The sequence below is a fragment of the Desmodus rotundus genome, chromosome 13 (genome assembly GCF_022682495.2).
Source record: "Desmodus rotundus isolate HL8 chromosome 13, HLdesRot8A.1, whole genome shotgun sequence".
Taxonomy (NCBI): Eukaryota; Metazoa; Chordata; class Mammalia; order Chiroptera; family Phyllostomidae; genus Desmodus; species Desmodus rotundus.
In genome coordinates this window covers 86,865,598-86,884,927 of record NC_071399.1, presented here as the reverse complement: position 1 = coordinate 86,884,927, position 19,330 = coordinate 86,865,598, and the positions used below count along the sequence as shown (strand labels likewise).

Below are 19,330 nucleotides of genomic sequence, written 5' to 3'. Positions count from 1 at the left end.
TCCTTCATACAGACCTCTCATGCCAAGGACTTCAGAGGTCACGTGTTGCCCAGTCCACCACACCATGGTGGCTGGCTTTCACATCCTCCAGCTATGTATGCCCAGCGTACCAGTCGTCACCATGAGAAACAAATGACCTCTTCAAAGTTCCCGTAAATTCTCCTTTGAAGAAAGTTTAGATGCACTTACCGCAGTGAAATCCATCTTCAATTCAATCACTTTAGTTAAATCAGGAAGTGCTGCTTTTGATTTGCCCATAGCCAAAAAGACAGTAGCTCTCCGGTAGTAAGCCACATAGTTGTCTGGGTCACCATCTGAAATTAAATAATAAATATTAGCTCTCGGTAGGTTATTTTAAAAACCCAATCACCTGAATAATATTAGAGTGTGCTATTCTATTAAGAAAGGCTAATTAAGAAGTTCTTCCTCAACAGTAAGTCGTGCTGCCTAACAAGATCACTGCAAATAAATCCAGAACAGGGGTCAGCAAACTGGCCTCTGAGCCAAATCCAACCCACAAACTTCAAGTAAAGAATATTTTTTACATTTTTAAAGAGTTGTCAAAAAATAGAAAAATATGAAACAGAGCCTAACCAACAAAAATAGCAGTGAGGAAATAAAGGTGCAAACCTTAGACAAAGAAGATGGCTGGAAATGAGAGTGAGTCTAAAGAGCAAAGACTAGAGAAGTTAAAAATATTTAACAAAGGAAAGCGGATGGATGAGAAAGAGTTTTGAGCTAATTCCACTCTGCTCAGCACCTACAAAGTGGGGAAGGAGTAAACTCAATTAGAAGCAAACCTCATGCTGCTAAACAATCCTTCCAAAGAGCAACTTTGAAATACATAGATATCAAGAATGTTCAAAATGATCTTGACCAAATCTACCCATGCATCTTTAAAAAATGTATCTATGCACATAGATGTCCATCATACAAAAGTTACCATGGAAAGTTCTACCCCTGCAAGTCCTACCATCTGAACAACAGGACAGTATGGAAATACACACGGCAGGACAGTGTACTGACCAAACCAGCGCTCGGCCACGTGACACCTCCACACAGGACCCAGCAATTAGTGGTGAAGGGAACAGGTTTTTATTAACAGGATTCCAACCTGGGGGGCAAGAGCATTCCTGCTTGGAGCCCTGTTCCCCCACAAAACCCAGCACTTCCCTGGCTCTCCAAAACGGCTATAAGCCAAAAAACCATGCCCAGAAGTTCCCCGTTTCCTAATCTCTTCTTAAGCCAGCTGTGCAAACAGGTCTCCATCCCCTCTGGAAGGTGCACTGTGGGTTTCAGAGTCGCTATCCTCCACAGCAGCCCTCTCCTTCAGGATCTGGGGTGTGCTGTTCTCAGCTTCCATGCAGTGGTTCAGGGAAAGACGTGCCGTGTTACACTGGGTATGGTGGAGTCCAGGGAGGCACGTGTCCCGAGAGTGGCTTCTCCGTATGTCCTGTAATTCAGCATTTCCGGTCACAGTTCAGCTCCAAGCATCTCTCATGAATCCGTGCTTGGTTAGGCAGGTCCTGGCACAGCTCCATCAGCTCTGCCACGGTCTTCTCTTTCTTACTCCAGACCTCGTGGCAGGTTCTTACTCCAAACCGCGTGGCTTTCCCTTACACACCACACCTTGTAGCCAGACCTTGCCCTACAACCTTTCTGACCACGTGGCTTCCTCCTCCTCCTCTCTCAGCCTGCCCTTGTTTTAAATGCTTGGCCTGGAACTTCCTCTGTTACCTCACATCCAGCCCCTCCTATTACGTGCCATTTTTGCCAGTTGCCCCATGTCTTTTACCTTCTTTCAGCTGCCATTTTAGTCAGGGCAAGAGTTCCCAGTGACACAGGGGCATCCCCCTCCTCTGGCTCTGTCACAAGTCACACCTTTCACCCTGGCACAGACCTCTCCATTCAAAAAAGGTACAGCTATCAACTTGCCACTGTTATGCAAAGTACTTAAATGCTGAATCATCCACTTCCCCCTTCCCCCAACCAAGGGTGTGGGGGTTTTCTCCTATTTTCAGGGGGCCCCCACTCTGCACCTCATTACAGTAGTATATAATTATTCAAAATTATGGTTTTGAGTTGTTAATGGCATTGAAAATCACCTGAAGTACTGCTGGGCGAAGGCGGAGCAGGAGGAGAGGAAACCATACATACAAGAAGATACATAAATGACCAACAAGCACACGAAAAGATGTTTATCACCACCAATCACTAGATTATGCAAATCGAAGCCACACTGAGACACCAGTTCACATCTATTAGGAGGAAAGAGGAGTTAAGGATGGAATGAAAAGGCAGGAAAGGAGAGGGGGAGGGAGGGAAGGAGGAAATCAGCGCTGGTGAGGATGTGGACAGACTGGAGCCCGTGGGCGCTGCGGGAAGGACTGTAACACGGTGCCCCTGCCGTGGTGAGTTCCTCAAAACTTCCACCCAGAATTAGCACATGAGCCACCACTTCCACTTGTGGGATGCACCCAGAAGAAGTAAAAGTGAAGTTTAAACAGAACTTGTCTACTCATGTTCACAGAAGCATTATTCACAGTGGCCCAAAGATGGAAAACAAACGTGGTATACACCTACAATGAAATGTTATTATTTAGCCTTTCACACGGATGAACCTTGAAGGCATTACCCTAAGTGAAATAAGCCAGACACAGAAGGACAAATATTGTATGATTCCACTTGTGGGAGGTACCTAGAGTAGTCAATTTTATAGAAACAGAAATTAGAGTGGTGGGTGCCAGGGGAACATGTATTTCAAAATGTTTCATAATGAACATGGAATACTTTATATTCATTAATTTAAAAAAGAAAGTTCTCCATGACTTAGTTTACCTGAAGCAAAGAATAAGAAATACTAGGAGTAACATGACTTAAGGCCTGGTGTTTACATCATATACCATCATCATCTTCCCATGTCCAAACCCTACTCAGTCTTGGCGGCATAGCTCAGATAACTGACTGCTCAGATGGAACACCAACCTTGCCTAAGGAAAGAATTGTTTTATTCCGGCTCCCAGCTCACCCAGCTCTACCCCTTCCTCCATTCTGACTTTTAACTGGGCACCTACCAGATATTAAAATAAAAAGTAATGGCAGTAATAGTAAAACAGTACCTATCCTTAAGAAGTTCACAATCTTTCGAACTGGAATGTGACCTTTAGAAGTCCCTAGAGCACTCTTTGTTTCTTTCCTTCCACCTAAATGTGAACATCTCATTTCACAAGGGAGGTTCAGATGTCATGAGAGAACATCACATGTTTAGGTGACATATAAATGTGAACATGGATTCTGTTTTTTGATTTAGCAAAACTACATAAATATGAAACTGGTTCTCTCACCAAGCACATGGAGAAACCTATCGTTTTGGGCATGCCCACTTTAGACATTCATTCACGCAGATACACCTAAGCCATTCTACCAGTTTACTGAAGGAATGATTTCACACCCTACAGTTCACGTCAGACCCACGGAGCACGAGACCACACTGTGGGAATAAGAGGTGGGGCCGTCGGCACGCCCGCACGGCATTTTCTCTAATGATAATCTCTGCTGTCTGACTGCAGCACTTTAAAATGAATGCAACTGTTGCACAAGATGATTTGAAAAGCAATAATCAATACTTCCTTAAATCACAATGTTTCCAACAGATCAAGAATATTTTCGAATCAGTTCTAAATCTTAAAACCCCTGCCAAAAAATATTTGCCAGATACAAAAAAATTTCAAACCAAATCCCTGACAGATCTGTACTACAAGGTAGAAACAATTACTTGTGTTACTATGCAGTTTTAATACATAAGCCATTTACTGTGTAAAAACGTGATCATAAAACACACTATGCCCAGTAACTTTCAAAACACACCAAGTAATTTCTCAAAAACGGAAGAAAGGGTGTCACAACCATAAATAATGTCTGCAACATTATAATAAAAAATGACTCGTCGGTACTATGCTGCCAGCCAAATTCTATTAGAAACTTTGACATCAATTCTAATTGCAGATGAAGTCAGGGAAATAAAGTACATTACAAAATTTAAATGTTGGGAGGTATCAATGTTTTTATGGATGAATAAACAGTTAATAAAGAAGTCAACAAACTTCGTATGTAGTCAGTGCAAAGCAACGTACTAGGACTCGGCCGGTATTTTATCACGAGATCAGGGAGGCAGCTGAGATCAGTGAAGCCCCCGGCTCTGTGACCTGCAGCAATCAGTGCACACCGGTTGGCGAGGGGCTCCCACCAGCTCACTGGGTTACTGAGCAGCCACTGTGGCTGTAGGAAATTTGATGTTTGGGAAACGAGACAACTGAAATGGAGGATCTACTATTCTTTTCTGACAAGTACACATCTCCTAAGAGATTCAGGAGGCCATGACACCCCATCACCTGATCACTAGCTACTTACCACAGACTGCTATCATACACAATTTAGCTTTACTCTCTACAGTCAGTTATGAACAAGCAGTGTTTACGTACACTAAAATGGTGAATGTCTCAAAACACACGTCTCCTGCAGAAATTACGACGTGTGCACTATTTGAGAATCGCTGCTACTCACCAAATTATGAACCAAGTGACACTGCTGTTCTAGTTCTGAATGCGGTTTCACTTCTTCCCTTTACTGAATCTCACAAATATGTTACTTTACTCTAGCTTTATTAGCTGACACCTTTCAGTGAAGACGGTAATATTTTATTGGGCATTTTGGGGAAGAGCCAGCTCAAGAATTTCTGTATGGCAGTGAAGCTAAAGAAAAAATAGGCATTTTAAATTACTTTAACAATATGCCATAGCCCGTAATGTTTCTGCTAAATGTGGGATTAGAGAAAGAAAATAATAAAGTATAAAATAGGTAGAAAGCACATGCGTTTCTGCGAATATTCTTATGGTAGTGGGGAAGAATCAATACTTTTTGTAAGACACGCTTTATCTGAGACAAAAACTGCATCTGTTCAGTCCCCGTGCCGCAGCACTGAAGGCAGTTCACACCACCAGGCAAGTAACTGTCCCACTGATGATCTCAGTCGTCAAGAGAAGTAAACTGTAGTTAGTGAAATCTTGTAAGAGGGCTGAAAATTATGCAATTCATTGAAAAAAGTTTTCTGTCTAAATTATCTTGAATTACTCCTGGTATTTTTAATAGTACGTCTCAGTTACCTGGAAAATTCTCTCATGCTAAATATGCACTCAAGTGTTATGCTTTTATTTTACTAATCTATTTCATTCATAATCCTGCAGATATTTTTAAATGTTTAATTTAAATGTTATTCAAAAAATAGCTATGAATTAGAAGTCACTAAGGTGGCCACTGAGTGTTTTACTTCCAAGATACAAACCTACTGCAGCATGAAACTGTGATAAAGCATCAGCTAGCTGTCCAGCTGCCAGTAATTTCTTGCCCAGTTCAAGATGTTTCTCAACGTCTGCATTTACTCCACATTCAGCACCTGAAAACAAATTTTTTAAAAATTAGTTTTCCATGGACCAAGATTTAATTCTAAAGAATAAAATACCAAAGCTATCATTATCTGTCTCACACATTTATCAGATGGGAAAAGTAGCAGGAGCTGGAAAGCAAACTAAAGAAAGCAGCAGCAGAGCACATTTTATAGAGTATAAGCAACCCCAAAATATACTGTATCAAACTAGTCAATGAAAAGAATGTAACCAGTCTACAAAATATAAGGGAAACCGTGTAACAAACACAGCATTAGTAAAATTATGCTGAACAACAAAATCAGAAGTGCTTTGTTAAACCAGACTCTCACTTTAATGAGTATCATCGAGACCGCCGTAAGAAATACACAAGTCCTTGCCCAACATCCACAACCCCCCGAGCCCTGTTCTAAGCAGTTGCGATACATGCACAAAACAAAAACACACACGTGCCCCTCACAGTGCCTGACGTTATGGGAAATTACCGATCGGGTCGGGGGAAGGACTGTGGAAAGAGTAGAACCATGTGACAGGGGTCAGGAGTGCTGCGGCTTTCAGTATTAAACAAGGTGGTGAAGGGCGGGCTTCATTGAGAAGCTGACATCTGAGCAAAGATTTAATTGAAAGAAGTGAGGAACTCAACATGCTGATACCCAGGAAAAAAGCTTTCCAAGAGGAACCAGCTAGCGTGAGGGCCCTTCGTCAGGAGCACACCAGGTTGTGTTCCACAGACAGCACGGAGGCCAGAGTGGCTACCACAGAGCCAACGGGGGGAGAGTCGTATAACAGGAGGCCAAGGCAGAGGGCCTGGCTAGGGCCAGTGCCAGCTTCACAGGGGTGAATGGGGGGCTACTGAGGAACCGTGAGTAGAACAACGTGATCTGAATGACCCAGCCAACTGCCAATGTGCTGCCCCTCTGCTCTGAAGTGACCCTTCAGTACCTGGCTGTAAAAAACGGACTGGAGGTTTTAAGCATTCCTTCACACAGCACCACGATGTTATGCTTTGTCAGAAAAGGGCACTGAAGGGGCTTGCAAGAAGGATACCTTCTGGCTCCTGCTTCAGGGTACACATGGAGAGGACCTCCAGCGGTACACCACCCTAGCCATATGCCTAGGGTGCAGTCCCTCAGCAACGGGGCAGCTGTGGCTAGACATGCCTCCCAACAAGGACGCCATGCCCTCCAGGCTTCATACCCACCATGCCCATACCTGAGAGGGTTCTTTCCTGCTTCCCCAGCTACTGTGGACCAGCTCTTGCCTTAGCAACTCAGCAGACTTAGGGAGCTATACTTTCTCTGATGAGGTCTGAGCCCCACCCAAGTGTAGGGGTGCTAACATAGACAGCCAGCCAGAGCACAGGCAGGGCAGCCTGAAGCAGGGTGAGCCTGGGCCCAGCTTGCCACTTTGGAGGGATGGACCAAGTAGAAGCTGCTTAGAGATTTAGGGGCACCTGGCAGACTCCAACCAGCTCCCCTGGGTGTGCAGGTGCTGTGTCCCGGGTCAGGAGGAGACTGAGAGCTGCAGCATCTCCAGGCCTCCTGATGATCGGTCCCACAGCCAACCCCCACAATGCCCCTGATCCCACAGACAGGGAGCACTGGGGAGCCTTCCCCACTGGCCAAGATGGTGCAGGGGGAGGTTCTTACAATGAGTGCACCAAAAGCTAGAATGATAATTGGATAGAAAAATAAAACTCCTATCCCTATAAGAACTGGGTGCTTGAGCAGGAAGGGGCGGGGGTCTTTGAGATGGGAGTCCACCATTCTCCCAGGTCCCAGCACCTGAATAAAACCCTTTCCTTTTGCACCAGCTCCCGTCTCTTGCGTCACTTGCGTTGCATCAGGCAGCCAAATCTGCGTTTTGGTTACAGGAAGTCATCCCTCCAGGTTGGCCCTTCCTTGGGAACTCTTTCAGGCTTAGAATATCCTTTAGAGTTCCCTTTACATCTTTACAGTTAGTCTCCTAGCACCACTTGACAATTCTTTATATTAAACTCCCCTCTTTGCAAATTACCATGTAGTCTCTGTCTCCTGAGAAGACCCAGACTCATACACAACTGACACTGGGAGTGGTTCCAGGAGACAGACCCACAAAGATGGACTATGACAACTGATCATGCCCTTGAGCTTGAGTGCAATGCTGAGCTCCCTGACAATGAGAAACAAGATGTTAGTAATCCATGGCAGGTACTGGAATCAAAATTAATCAAGATATCATTTGTGGTTCGCAGTAAGCAAGTGCTAACAGGGACATGCATTGGAAACCCAAGAGGCTTCAAGCTCTACCAGACCATAAAGGACTGTGATGTGGGGTAGATTCTTCTGAGTACACTAGCGCACTTACACAGAAAAAAATAACAAGCTTAGGCCCAACTCCCAGATCAGTTCTGTTGGAGTTTCCATGACAGCTCTAAAACAGTCTCTTATTTTTTTGTGGCCACAGAGCTAATTTAGCTGCAAATAAAACACAAAGTTCACTTTTGAGAGTAGCTAAAACAATAGTTGAATTCACAGTATCACCAAGTTTCTCCTCTGAAATTTAGGACACGCATTAAGTAAACAATGGGGTCCTCCAACTTACAATGCAGACATTTATTTAGACCCAGATGAAACGAACCAACTTAACCCCTCAAGTCCTTCTGAGCCTCCCTTCCCAGTAGAAAGTAGCTTGCCTTCCCATATCAGGGAGACTAGCCTTCCACTGCTTAAAATTCCTAGGACAACCTTACATATGGCAAGTACCACGAAAGGGGACATTCATTTTCATTAAAATGTACCCTGACCATTCCTGATGTCACTAGACAGATTAATACTATGACGAAAGGAAAGAGATTACACACCAAAAAAACTATAAGCCTTTGATGATAAACTAACAGAAACCCATGGAACATGTGTGGAAATGGATTCTAAAGGTGTTAGACCAAGGAAGGTGAAGTTAACACCACATCTGTTCTGATTCATTGACATGTGCCCACTTACTATAGCAGAAGTCAGCAAACTGTACTTTTAAATAAAAGTCTACTGGAACATAGCCATGCCCTTTCATCCCACATTGTCTACGGCTTTCATGCTACAATGGCAAAGTGGAGTGATGTCGACAAAAGTCATATGATCTGCAAAACCTAAAATATTTCCTATCTGAACCTTTAGAGAAAAGGCATCCTATGTACAATGTTTCCTCTATCTTGTATCTTCAATAAATGTCTCTGTGTTTCATATTACATGGCTCAATACCTTCTGGACAGACCTCATATATTAGTGGACCACCTGCAACCTTCTCAAAGCCCTGTGGTCACTCTTCTTTGTAGGACAGGTATGCATATGGCAGATGCCACCACCGAGATGGGCTTTCTGATTTCAGTGGGGATGATGGGATCCTGGAGTAGCTGAAGCTCAAGTAGCAGCACTTCACCACCACAGTCTAGGTGAGCACAGCAACTGTAAATGGCATCAACTACAGAAGAGAATCTTAATAATCAGGTATAAAATGACATTCTTTGAGAACGTCAGTCACCTCCCTTCCCTACAATACCAGTGCCTATGCAATGGACCCATGAACAAAGTGGCCATGGCAGCAGGGACAGAGAATACGAATGGGCATAAAAACAGACTACTCCTTACTGGCCTGGTTCAGCACCTAATCTGACACTACCGAACAAACCTGGTTCTCGATACAGCACCGTAAGGAGGAAGGGGGACCGGGGACAAGTCCTCCACCTGGCAGAAGATCGATTATACTGGTTCTCTCTCCTAATGGATCATTTTCACATATTCAGCATATGGACTTGCCTGTAACGCTTCAGCCAGCACCACCGCTGACAGACTCTCAGAATGCATCATTCACCGTCATGGCATTCCACACAGCTCTGTATCTAATCAAGAAGCACATTCATTTCGCAGCACAGAAAGTGCAGCAATTTGCTCATGCCCACAGAATTAACTGGTCTTACGATACACTCCTCGATCCAAAAGCAGCACGCCCTTTTGAAAAGCAGAATGGCAGCACTAGTTGGGAGACAAAACCCTGCATAACTCCTTTGCAAGCTACAGGTTATGCTTTCAGGGACAAAGCATCAGATGGTGGGCTCAGATCTCCCCCACAGCCAGAGCACGTGGGTCCAGGAATCAGGAAATACCAGTGGGGGTGGCTCCTCTCGTTATTACACCTCATAATCCACTTGCAAAATGTTTGCTTCCGGTCCTGGCAAGTTGAGCTCTGATGTTGCGGAGTTCTTATTCCCAACAGGGTGAACACTTCCACCAGGAAACACATGATGGTTCCAATGAATTGGAAAATGAGAATGCCACCTCACCATGTTGTACTCATTTTGGCACTAAAACCAACAGGCCAAAAATAAAAATTTTTTAACAAGTCAATTACTAAGGGCCCTTCTTGCTGCTACACAGTAGTGGTGGCTACGTCTGGAACCCAGGGGTTTCTGTAGGGTCTTAAGTCCTTCCAATACCAAAGGTTAAAGAAAAACTACAGCAACCAAAATAAATAAATAAATAGAACAGTTGACCATTTAGGAATAAAGGTTTGGGTCGCACCATCAGGTAAAGAAGCCAGAGTAGTTGAGGACAGAAGTATGGAACAGGTGCCTGAGGAAGGAAGCCACATGTATCAACTATGACCTCATTACCAGACACAAAGACTGAAGGAGCTTTGTATATCTTCACTGCTTGTTGTCCTCGTGTTCACTTGTAAATACAGTCAGTCCTCACAATTCACAGATTCTGTATTTATGAATTTTCCCAATAACAAAATGTGTTTGTAACCCCTAAAACTCATATATCACCCCCAAAATAATACTTAGGGTGCCCTGGCAGTCATTCACAGGCATGTGCATGTGCAGAATGGTGAAAAGCTTCAGTCTCTTGAGGTACAAATTCCCAGATGAAGTCAAGCAAGGCAGTGCTTTGCCGCCTTCTTTCAGCTCTCATATTAGAAACAAGTGTCCTTTCCGTGGTATAGTAGAGTCATGTTTTTCACGTTTTTGTGCTTTCTGTTGGTGAGTTCACTGTTTGAAATGGCCCTCAAGTATAGTGCTAAGAGAAAAAGGCTGTGATGTACCCTTTCACAGAAAATATGTGAGTTAGAAAAGCTTCATGCAGACATGAATGAGAAAGCTGCTGGCCATGACGTCAATGTTAATAAATCAGCAATATATATTAAATAAGATACTTTCAAACAGAAACACACATAAAACAAGGTTATGTTTTGATCTGTTGACAAAAATGTAGTAACCTGAGGCTTGCAGGATGCTAACCCTGTGACTCCTTCTAGGAGCAATGGTTCAGTATTTGCTAATGCAGTGTAGCAGTGACTCATGAAACAGAACTCCAACAAATAACTGTAGAGAGTCAACTGCTCTGGCCATATTGTCTCTAATTTGCATTCCTATTTTACATACAATTGTTCAAATTAACTTTATACTTTAGTCTGTATGGAACTGAATACTGAGTGGGACAGTAAGAGTGGTCATTGAAATAGCCAGTAATGGACATACTGACTTAGAACTGGGTCTCCTCTACTGGGGTACAGGTAAGAATTTCTTCACTTACAAGAATAGCTATGTCTTGCTAGGTAGAAAATACTCAGAGTCGTTTTGTTGTTCTGGAGTTCCAATGTGTGTAGAAGGATACACATGGAAATCGGTAGCCAAAGCACTTCTTTTTTACAATCAACATGATGTTAAACTATTTAGGATGCTAAAGGAACATTGTAGGGAAAAGAAATCAGAACAGCAGTCACTTGGGAGAGTGGGAGAACAGACTGGGAAAGGGCAGGAGAGAACCTTCTGGGATTGCTGATGATGTTCTAATCTTTGTAGAGGTATGGGCTGCACAAGTTATGCAGTTATCTAACTCACCAAGTGCATACTTAAAATATGGACATTTATGCCCAGAAGAGTAGTTTATGATATGCATATGTTAAAGTATTTAGAAGCATGTGTACCAATGTTATTTTTAAATGTATTTTTTAGAAAGAATAATGGATGGATAGAGACATACCCAGATGGATATACTCTGAAAATGTTGCTTGTTTTCTTCTATCTTCAATACTAAAATGGCTACACAAAAATTCACCAATTTTGATTCTTTTTAAAGCATGCTGAAATGACAGCTGTCACAATACAATCTAACAAAATTGTTTTGAGTGAAGTTAAAGACAACTAAGCACTATTAGAGCCATCTTACAGGGAAAATCAAACAAATTTCTTGGCCAACCCAATACTATTCTAGGTGCTCCAGCCACAATTCTTCACACTTGCTGGTCCATGAAGAGGCCTTCCCCACTTGCCCGGCTGGAAAATTTCTACTTCATCAGGTTTCTGTCCTCACATACTGACTCCCTTGGAAGCCCTCCCGAACTACTTTGGTGAGATGCTAGGGAAAAGACGGTTCTATGTTCCTACTACTTTTTGCATCCCCATGCTCACAAGTGCATGATTTCACTTTGCAATACCACTGCCTCAATATTCTGACCTTCACAGTTTGCCTGCCTCTCAGAATGCCCAGCCCCTCAACCCCTCAACTCTCAGACCAAAGCCAGTCAAAGAACCTCTTTTCTTCTTTACATCACCTAGTTCGGTATCTTGAACCAAGTGCACTCAATATTTATTGAATGAAACTAGTTTCCTTCTTATTTAAACATTTTATAATTCGTCAGAATTACAGATTCTAAGATACGTAATAATTATCAAATCAAACTGATACACAAAGACACTAATATGCAAAAAAATTATTTGTAAATTGTGGCTCTTTTTGCAATGTCTCAACTCTATTTTGAGCCACGGATAATGTTTATCCCTTTGCCACATCCTGGGAGATGGTGACAATGAGAGCTGTCTCCTATTTTCTGAGAGACAAGGCAACCAAACATCATACCATTTTCTGATCAGCATTAAATAATAGGTTTCTGCTTAGACAAACACAGCCATAGGTCAGTGAAAAAAGATAGAGTAGTTAAGTCTTTCACTGAAGTCAGTATTAGAATCTGTCATTTTTAAAGAGCAAGAAATAAAGAGTTTTAAGGGGTTAAAAGTATGATATGATGAGAGTCACAGCACTGGAAAAATCAGACTGAAAAAGGCAAGAACTTGTGGTCAAAGACAGCAAGCTTCCAGCTAAGGCCAGGTGACAGAGGTGGTGGCGTGCCCAGGGATGTTTGTTCAGGTTGGAGCGCTCAGAATGTGAAGAATGTAAAAGATCAAGCAAGAGGATAAGATGGCAAAAACATACAAAAATAGTGGAATCTGGAAGCTGGCCACAGAAAAACAGAGCAGAAAGGTCATTATATTAGCAATTCCATAGCTAAGTGTGGACCAAAACAGTTGCAATAAAAATACACTAAGCTGGAAGGAAATCCAAGCATCCTTTTCCAATCACCCTGACCTAAAAAGTGGTTTAGTCTACAAAGACATACTGAAGGGAAGAAAACGTCGAGTAGTTAGACACATCTGAATAATGGTGTCTGAATAATACACTGAAATCTTCCTAGGTAAACTAGGAAAATAAAATCTATTGTAACCAGGTCTGCTCAATTTCAGTGGACATTATCTGTCTTTGCTTCAATGAACTGTGAAGGCATAAATGTTGTAGTGGGATTCCTTGCTGAAGGAATTCAACTTGGACAATAAATTTAGAAGAGTCCATGCAAATATAGCTCAAATAGTCAACTTGACTCATCCATTTAAAAATTATTTATTGCCCATCTACTTCATGTCTACAAGTTTAAATTACAAACACAAGAGCTTTTCCATTAAAACTATATTCTAGATCAGGGGTGTCAAACTCATTTTCACTGGGGCCACATCAGCCTTGCGGTTGCCTTCAAAGGGCCAGATGTAATTTTAGGACTGTATAAATGTAACTACTCCATAACTAGGGGCAAGGAGCTCAGCAATGCCGCCAGATAAAACAAAGTGGAGGGCCAGATTCGGCCCGAAGGCCTTGTGTTTGCCACCTGTGTTCTAGTGGGTACAAACAAGAAAACTAAATTAGATAATTGAGACAGTTTTAAGTCTTATGAAGAAAATGCAAAAAGGTAAAGGGAGAGTATTATTAACTAAGGAAGAAGAGTGATTCTTTCATAATGTGTCAAGGCAGCCTTCTTTGAAACATAAATGCTCATTTGAAGGTCTCAGAAAAGCTTTCCAGGTTGTGGGAATAGCAAGAATAAAGACCCTTAGTCAGAAATGAGCTTGATATATGAAAGTAAAAGAAATTGATGTGGTAGGAACCTAGTGATGGGCAGAGTAATAGAAAAGAGACGGAAGTAAATAGGACTCAGATATGTAAGGCTTTGTTGTGTTAGGGGAGAATGTATTGAGGCAAGAACAGAAGATCAGGGAATGGAGATTACCGACAACTCTTTAAAATTCCACTGTCCAGAGAAGCAGAGATACAGTTCAGCAGCTAAAGGGGCACGTGACATCAAAGAAGAGTTCAGGATGAACACAGTACAGCACATGGGAGTGCTAACGCAAATGATCCCGCACAGAGGACAAAAGTGATGACATAGGAGAGAAACAGTAACTGTAGGAGCAATAGTTTCAGAAGATGAGAGGAAATGAAATCCAGGGAAATGAAATCCTTAATGAAATAAGTATAGAAATTGGATTTTGCCAATAGACATGCTTTATCCATTTTAATATAAGTAGTGGAGTAGCTACAGATACAAGTAGGCTAGTGAGTTTTCTCAATAAAGACAAGGTCTAAAAGAATGAGATAAAGGAAGTGAGGAATAGGGGGGTTTAAATTGGAGATTTAAGCAAAGACGAAAGGGTTTGAAATACTGATATTCCAGATGAACATACAAAGAAATTGTAGGAATTTTGGTAGCATTTGGTGTACATTTGAAATTGAGATTATATGCTTAAAATGAGACCAGTCAGCAAAGTTATCTCCGTGTTTCTCCAGCCATGTTCAGCTCTGAAGTCCAACAAACAAGTTGGTGGCCAAATTGGATTTAATCAATGTTAAATTTTGCCACGAGTAAAACAAAACAAAACAAAAAAAAAACACCAGGGGCAAGGAAATTAAAGGCTGTTTATAATGGAAATGCTACACGACAAAAGCTACACTACACATCTAAACTGAGAAAGGAGGGAAGAGCACATGGATGTTTCACAAAGCATGTCTTATACCCCCCAAGTAGTCTGTAAACTCAACAACAAAAACCATGAGTTCTATACTATGTGTACCTCACCAAAAAGCACCTCAGTTCTAGTAGTCTTTTGGTGGAATCCTTAGGCTTCTCTCTATACAGAATCATGTCATGTGCAAACAATGACAGTTTTACTTCTCCCTTTCCAACTTGGATGTCTCTTATTTATTCTTCTTGTCTCACTGCTGTGGCCAGGACTTCCAGTACTATGGTGAATAAGAGTGGTGAAAGCAGGCATCCTGTCTTGTTTCTGGTCTTAAGGGAAACACAGTTTTTGACCACTGAGTAGGACACTGGCTGTGAGTTTGTCATATATGGCCTTTATTATGTTGAGGTATGTTCCCTCTATTCCCACTTTGCTGAAAGTTTTTTATCATAAATGGGTGCTGGATTTTATCAAATGCTTTTTCTGCATCTATTGATATGATCATGTGGTTTTTGTGGTGTATCACATTTATTGATTTGTGGATATCGTACCAACCCTGAAATCCAGAATATCCCACTTAATATGGTGTATGGCCTTTTTAATGTATTGCTGAATCCTGTTTGCTAATATTTTGTTAAGGATTTTAGCATCTATGTTCATCAAGGATATTGGCCTATAATTTTCTTTCTTTGTAGTGTCTTTATCTGGTTTAACAATTAGGATAACGCTGGACTCATAAAATGAGTTTGGGATTCTTTCCACCTCTTAAATTTTTTGGAATAGTTTGAGAAGGATAGGTAGTTACTAGTTCTTCTTTGAATGATTGGTAAAATTCACCTGTGAAGCCATCTGGTCCAGAACTTTTGATTGTTGGGAGTTTTTTTGATTACTGCTTCAATTTCATTAGTTGTAATTGGTCTATTCAGATTTTCTGATGCTTTGTGATTCAGTTTTGGGAGACTATGTTCTAGAAACTTGGCACTTTAAGAGGGTGCCTGTGTCTCCAGCAGACTCCATCTCTCTTTGACAAATAGAAACCCCCACTGCTTTTCACAGCCAGATGTTACGTGGGCACCTCGTTCGGGCTCTGGTATTCTGGGCTGGGGAGCCCGACTTGGGGTTTAGGCCCCACACTTCTCAGAGGGAACCACCCTGCAGTTGAGATACTCCTCCGGAATATCAGCCTCCACCCATGGTAGCAGGACCAGCTCTTTTCGTGTCTCCACTCTTCCTGCCAGTCTTAATTTTCCGCCTTCTGTAACTCCTTGGTTATAAAACTCCTGTTCAGCTAGTCTTCAGTTGGTTATTCAGGGTGTTTTCTTTAACTTAGTTGTAATTCCAGTTTGATCCTGGGAGGAGGTGAGTGTAGCTTCTACCTCCTCTGCTGCGGCCTTAAAATCTATACTTACCCATTGCAAACTGTTCTTTTCACTATGGCCAATACATGGCTTAGTCAGGCCACGTCAGTGAAATAAAGAAAAACTGGGTTCAGGTGGCATGTTAAGGAAGAAAAAGGGATAAAAGAAGGTTTGGTCCCTAGGCAGTGTTCCTGCTAAAGTCACCCAATATAACAAACCATTAGCAAAGAATTAAAATAGCTTCCTTATCTGTAACATGAGAATACTAAAGTAGATTCTGCTAAAGTTTTCTTTCTGCTCTAAAAATTCTATCCCTAATCTAGTGCTTTGGACTTCCCCCTTTCAAAGGTCTTTTGAAAGAGGGGGCTAAAACTTTCAATTCATAAAAAATTACGTATTTTTTCTCCAGATTACAAGTAACAAAAAAAGCGTAGGGGGGGGGGGAACAAAGATGAATATTTTTAAATCAGAATAAACTAGCCTGCATTGTACCTTGACTGCTATGAGACTTGCTCTTGCTAAAACTCCCTCACCCTGAGGCAGCAAATGTTTACTAAGTATCTTTATCTTCCCAAAATCTGAGCTAGACCTTCCAGGTATAGAACATAGCCTGTTTTGACCACTTCTCCCTTTACATTGCAAATATCCTCCTTTGATGTATTCAGCAACATCCTCTCCTTTGTCTGTAAAAGATTAACCACCCAAAACAAACCTTTGCATAGTAAATAAGGACCATCCCTGATGTAAGATGCCTAGAAAAACAATAAAAGCCTATCCAGGCGAGGAGTCTCAGGGCCCTCTCTCTAACTTGGAGAGTGGCCACACAGCCCCTTTTTCTCCACAGGATTTCTGTAATATTTGTATATTGCCGCCCCAACACAGGATCCCGGCGATCCGCGTCACCTAGACCTACTGAATCAGCAAGTCTGGGGGTGGGAACCTGAACTCTGCTTTTAAAAGCCATGCAGGGTGAGAGCCTCATGCACACTCAAGGTTGAGAACCGCTGTATTAAACATCCTAGGAAATCACCTTCTTGTTCATTACTGCTGGCAGTAAACAAGCAAAAAAAAATTCTGATTTTTCTCAGCTACCACCAGTTTAAAAACGATGGGGCTCACATGATGCTGTCAACCACTAACTTCTGTCTCCATCCCGTACACGGAAAAGCTTTAGAGTCAAAGAACTTGAATTCAACTTAAGGATCTTAGAGTTAACAGCTATGTGGCTTACACATGTTCATTAAACTTGGAGCCACACTTTCTTCATCTGTAAAGTAGGAATAATGTCACATATCTCCATAAATAAAAGAGACTTTACAGAAAAGTGGCTGGCACACAGCAAACCTTCAATAAATTGAAGATCATCTTCCTTTCTTCCCTACCATCTGTACCAAGTCCTGCTACTGTATGTATAAAGGCAGTACTCTGGCACTTGACAAATGCCACCAATGTTTCCTATACAGAAAAGCACTCCAATGAGTTTTTTTCTTATGGAAAATATCACGGGATGGAAATGAAGTTTTAGCATCCTACAGAACAGTAATTCTAAAAAGGTAATCCAAAAGCTAGTGGGAAAAGCAAATCATACAAAGGTGTGCACCTTTTGCAACTTAAAATGACTGGCATTAAAAAGAATGTAGACAACTTTCTCTTAAGTGGCCAAAATAAATCATCAATGGTAATTGGACAGAAATGCTACATTTGAGGAAGATGGGGGTTAGCAATAGGGAATGCAACAGAACTGGAATACATGACCCATATTAATGTGGTCCAGGCATTCAAATTCAAATTCCGTAGATTTTCTGGGGCAGCCTCGATGTCAAATTCTCTGTCCCGATGTTGTCCTGATACATGTTCTGATTTTTGGTTCAAAAAAAATATATAGTCACTGGTGGAACCGAAACAATAAAAATAAATAAACCATTGCCATGCACGAAACCTAAAAACCAGGAGGTATTCCTTTTTTTAAGTTTAGAATTTTAACGGTATTTTACCAGAAACAATTCCTGGCTTCGACTCCTCACTCCCTCTTGTCTAATATTAAGTCTCATATTAAAATGTTTAGTTTTACTCCTTAACTACTAGCCCTTTTCATGAGAATGAAAGTAGATCAGTGTATTTGGCATGTCATTATACTTCATTATTTCTCACAGTAACCAAGCTAGGAGCATTAGTTGAATTGGCACTTTCAGCTTTAATTCTTACTCGGCTGTTATCTAATACGGGACAGCCCTCTACTTTTGCTATTCTGTTAGAGTAGCTAACAATGCAATCTGTGGGGCTTAAGCGAAATGCAAACGTTCTTATCTTTTTAAGGGGACTTTTCCCCCACCTCCGCCCCCACTCCAGAAAACTTGTAAAAGGAAAGCCAGCCTAAATGGAATGACATCGTGCTTTGTGCCCTGCCCTCCGGGAGCTTAATTCCAGCACCACCGGTTCCTAGACGCACTGACCTGACAACTTCGATACAAGACAGTATAATAATGTGATGGAAAACTCACTTTTAACAGTCAACACTGTCTCCTTCACTCAACGGGACAACTTCCTCCCGCCACCCCCGAACTCCAGAGCGAAAGAAGCCTCCACTTTGGCTACCTTTATCGCCTCCTCCCAGCACCACTGCCTGACGGTGTCCCCAGTCGCCAAGCCAGGGTCCCAAGCGAGGCCGAACAGGACTGTGTCCCAGGACGCCCCCTAAGTCGCCGGCCCATTCCCTACTCTCCCCACCTCCTCGGACCCCTTCAGAGCGGCTCCGCACTCCAAGTGCCCTTTTCTGGCACCATGCCAGACGGTCCGGCTCTTCTTCCCCAAACAAGCCCGGAGCCGGGGGGCCGGCCCACCCCGGGGCCCAGCGCAGGCTCAAGCACAGATGCGCAGTCCCGGCTGTCGCCCACTGCCCGGGCCACCGGGAGACTCGCGCCAGGGCACCGGCAGGGAAGTGACAGGGGAACCGACCCCTGAGCCCGCTCCTCTGGCCAGGGCAGAGCAGGACTTACCTTCGTACTGTAAGTCCACTAGGACGAGCAAGAAGGGGAACACCGAGCCCAGTCGGCTGGTCACGGAGCCAGGGGCCACCATGTCCGAGGGCGCGGTGGTGAGAAAAACAAGAGAGCTGGGCCCACCAGCCCCCGCTGGCGCTCAGAAGGCAGCTGTGCCCGCCCGCAGTCAGCTCTCGCTCAGGCCTAAGCGGCAGCTGGCGCCCAACACAGGAAGGCGGCGGTGGGCGGGGCCCGGGCCACGCTACGCCCAGGCGCAGCCGCTGTCCAGTCGCCTTCTTCCCGGGCGCTCTTCCCCTGGGCTCGTCAGGGTCGTGGTTCGTGCTGATAGGCCACGGAGCCCATCGCCCCGCCCCGCCTCTGATAGGGTAACGTGGAAGCACGAGACGAGACTGCGTCCGGCCCGCGGCGGAGCTGTCAGGCACCTTCAAACAA

General features: G+C 43.0%; 1 protein-coding gene across 1 annotated transcript in view; it reads right to left on the bottom strand.

The window, feature by feature from the left end:
* The window catches only part of DNAJC3 (DnaJ heat shock protein family (Hsp40) member C3), a 46,245-nt gene extending 27,111 nt beyond the window's left edge, over positions 1 to 19,134 (bottom strand). The window contains exons 1-3 of the mRNA XM_053916411.1: positions 18,896 to 19,134; positions 5,342 to 5,452; positions 190 to 314 (exon numbers count right to left, since the gene is read on the bottom strand). Of these exons, the coding sequence (XP_053772386.1) occupies positions 190 to 314; positions 5,342 to 5,452; positions 18,896 to 18,977 (318 nt within the window). The 5' untranslated portion in view covers positions 18,978 to 19,134. The remainder of the gene's footprint in view (positions 1 to 189; positions 315 to 5,341; positions 5,453 to 18,895) is intronic.
* Between the last annotated feature and the right edge of the window lie 196 nt (positions 19,135 to 19,330).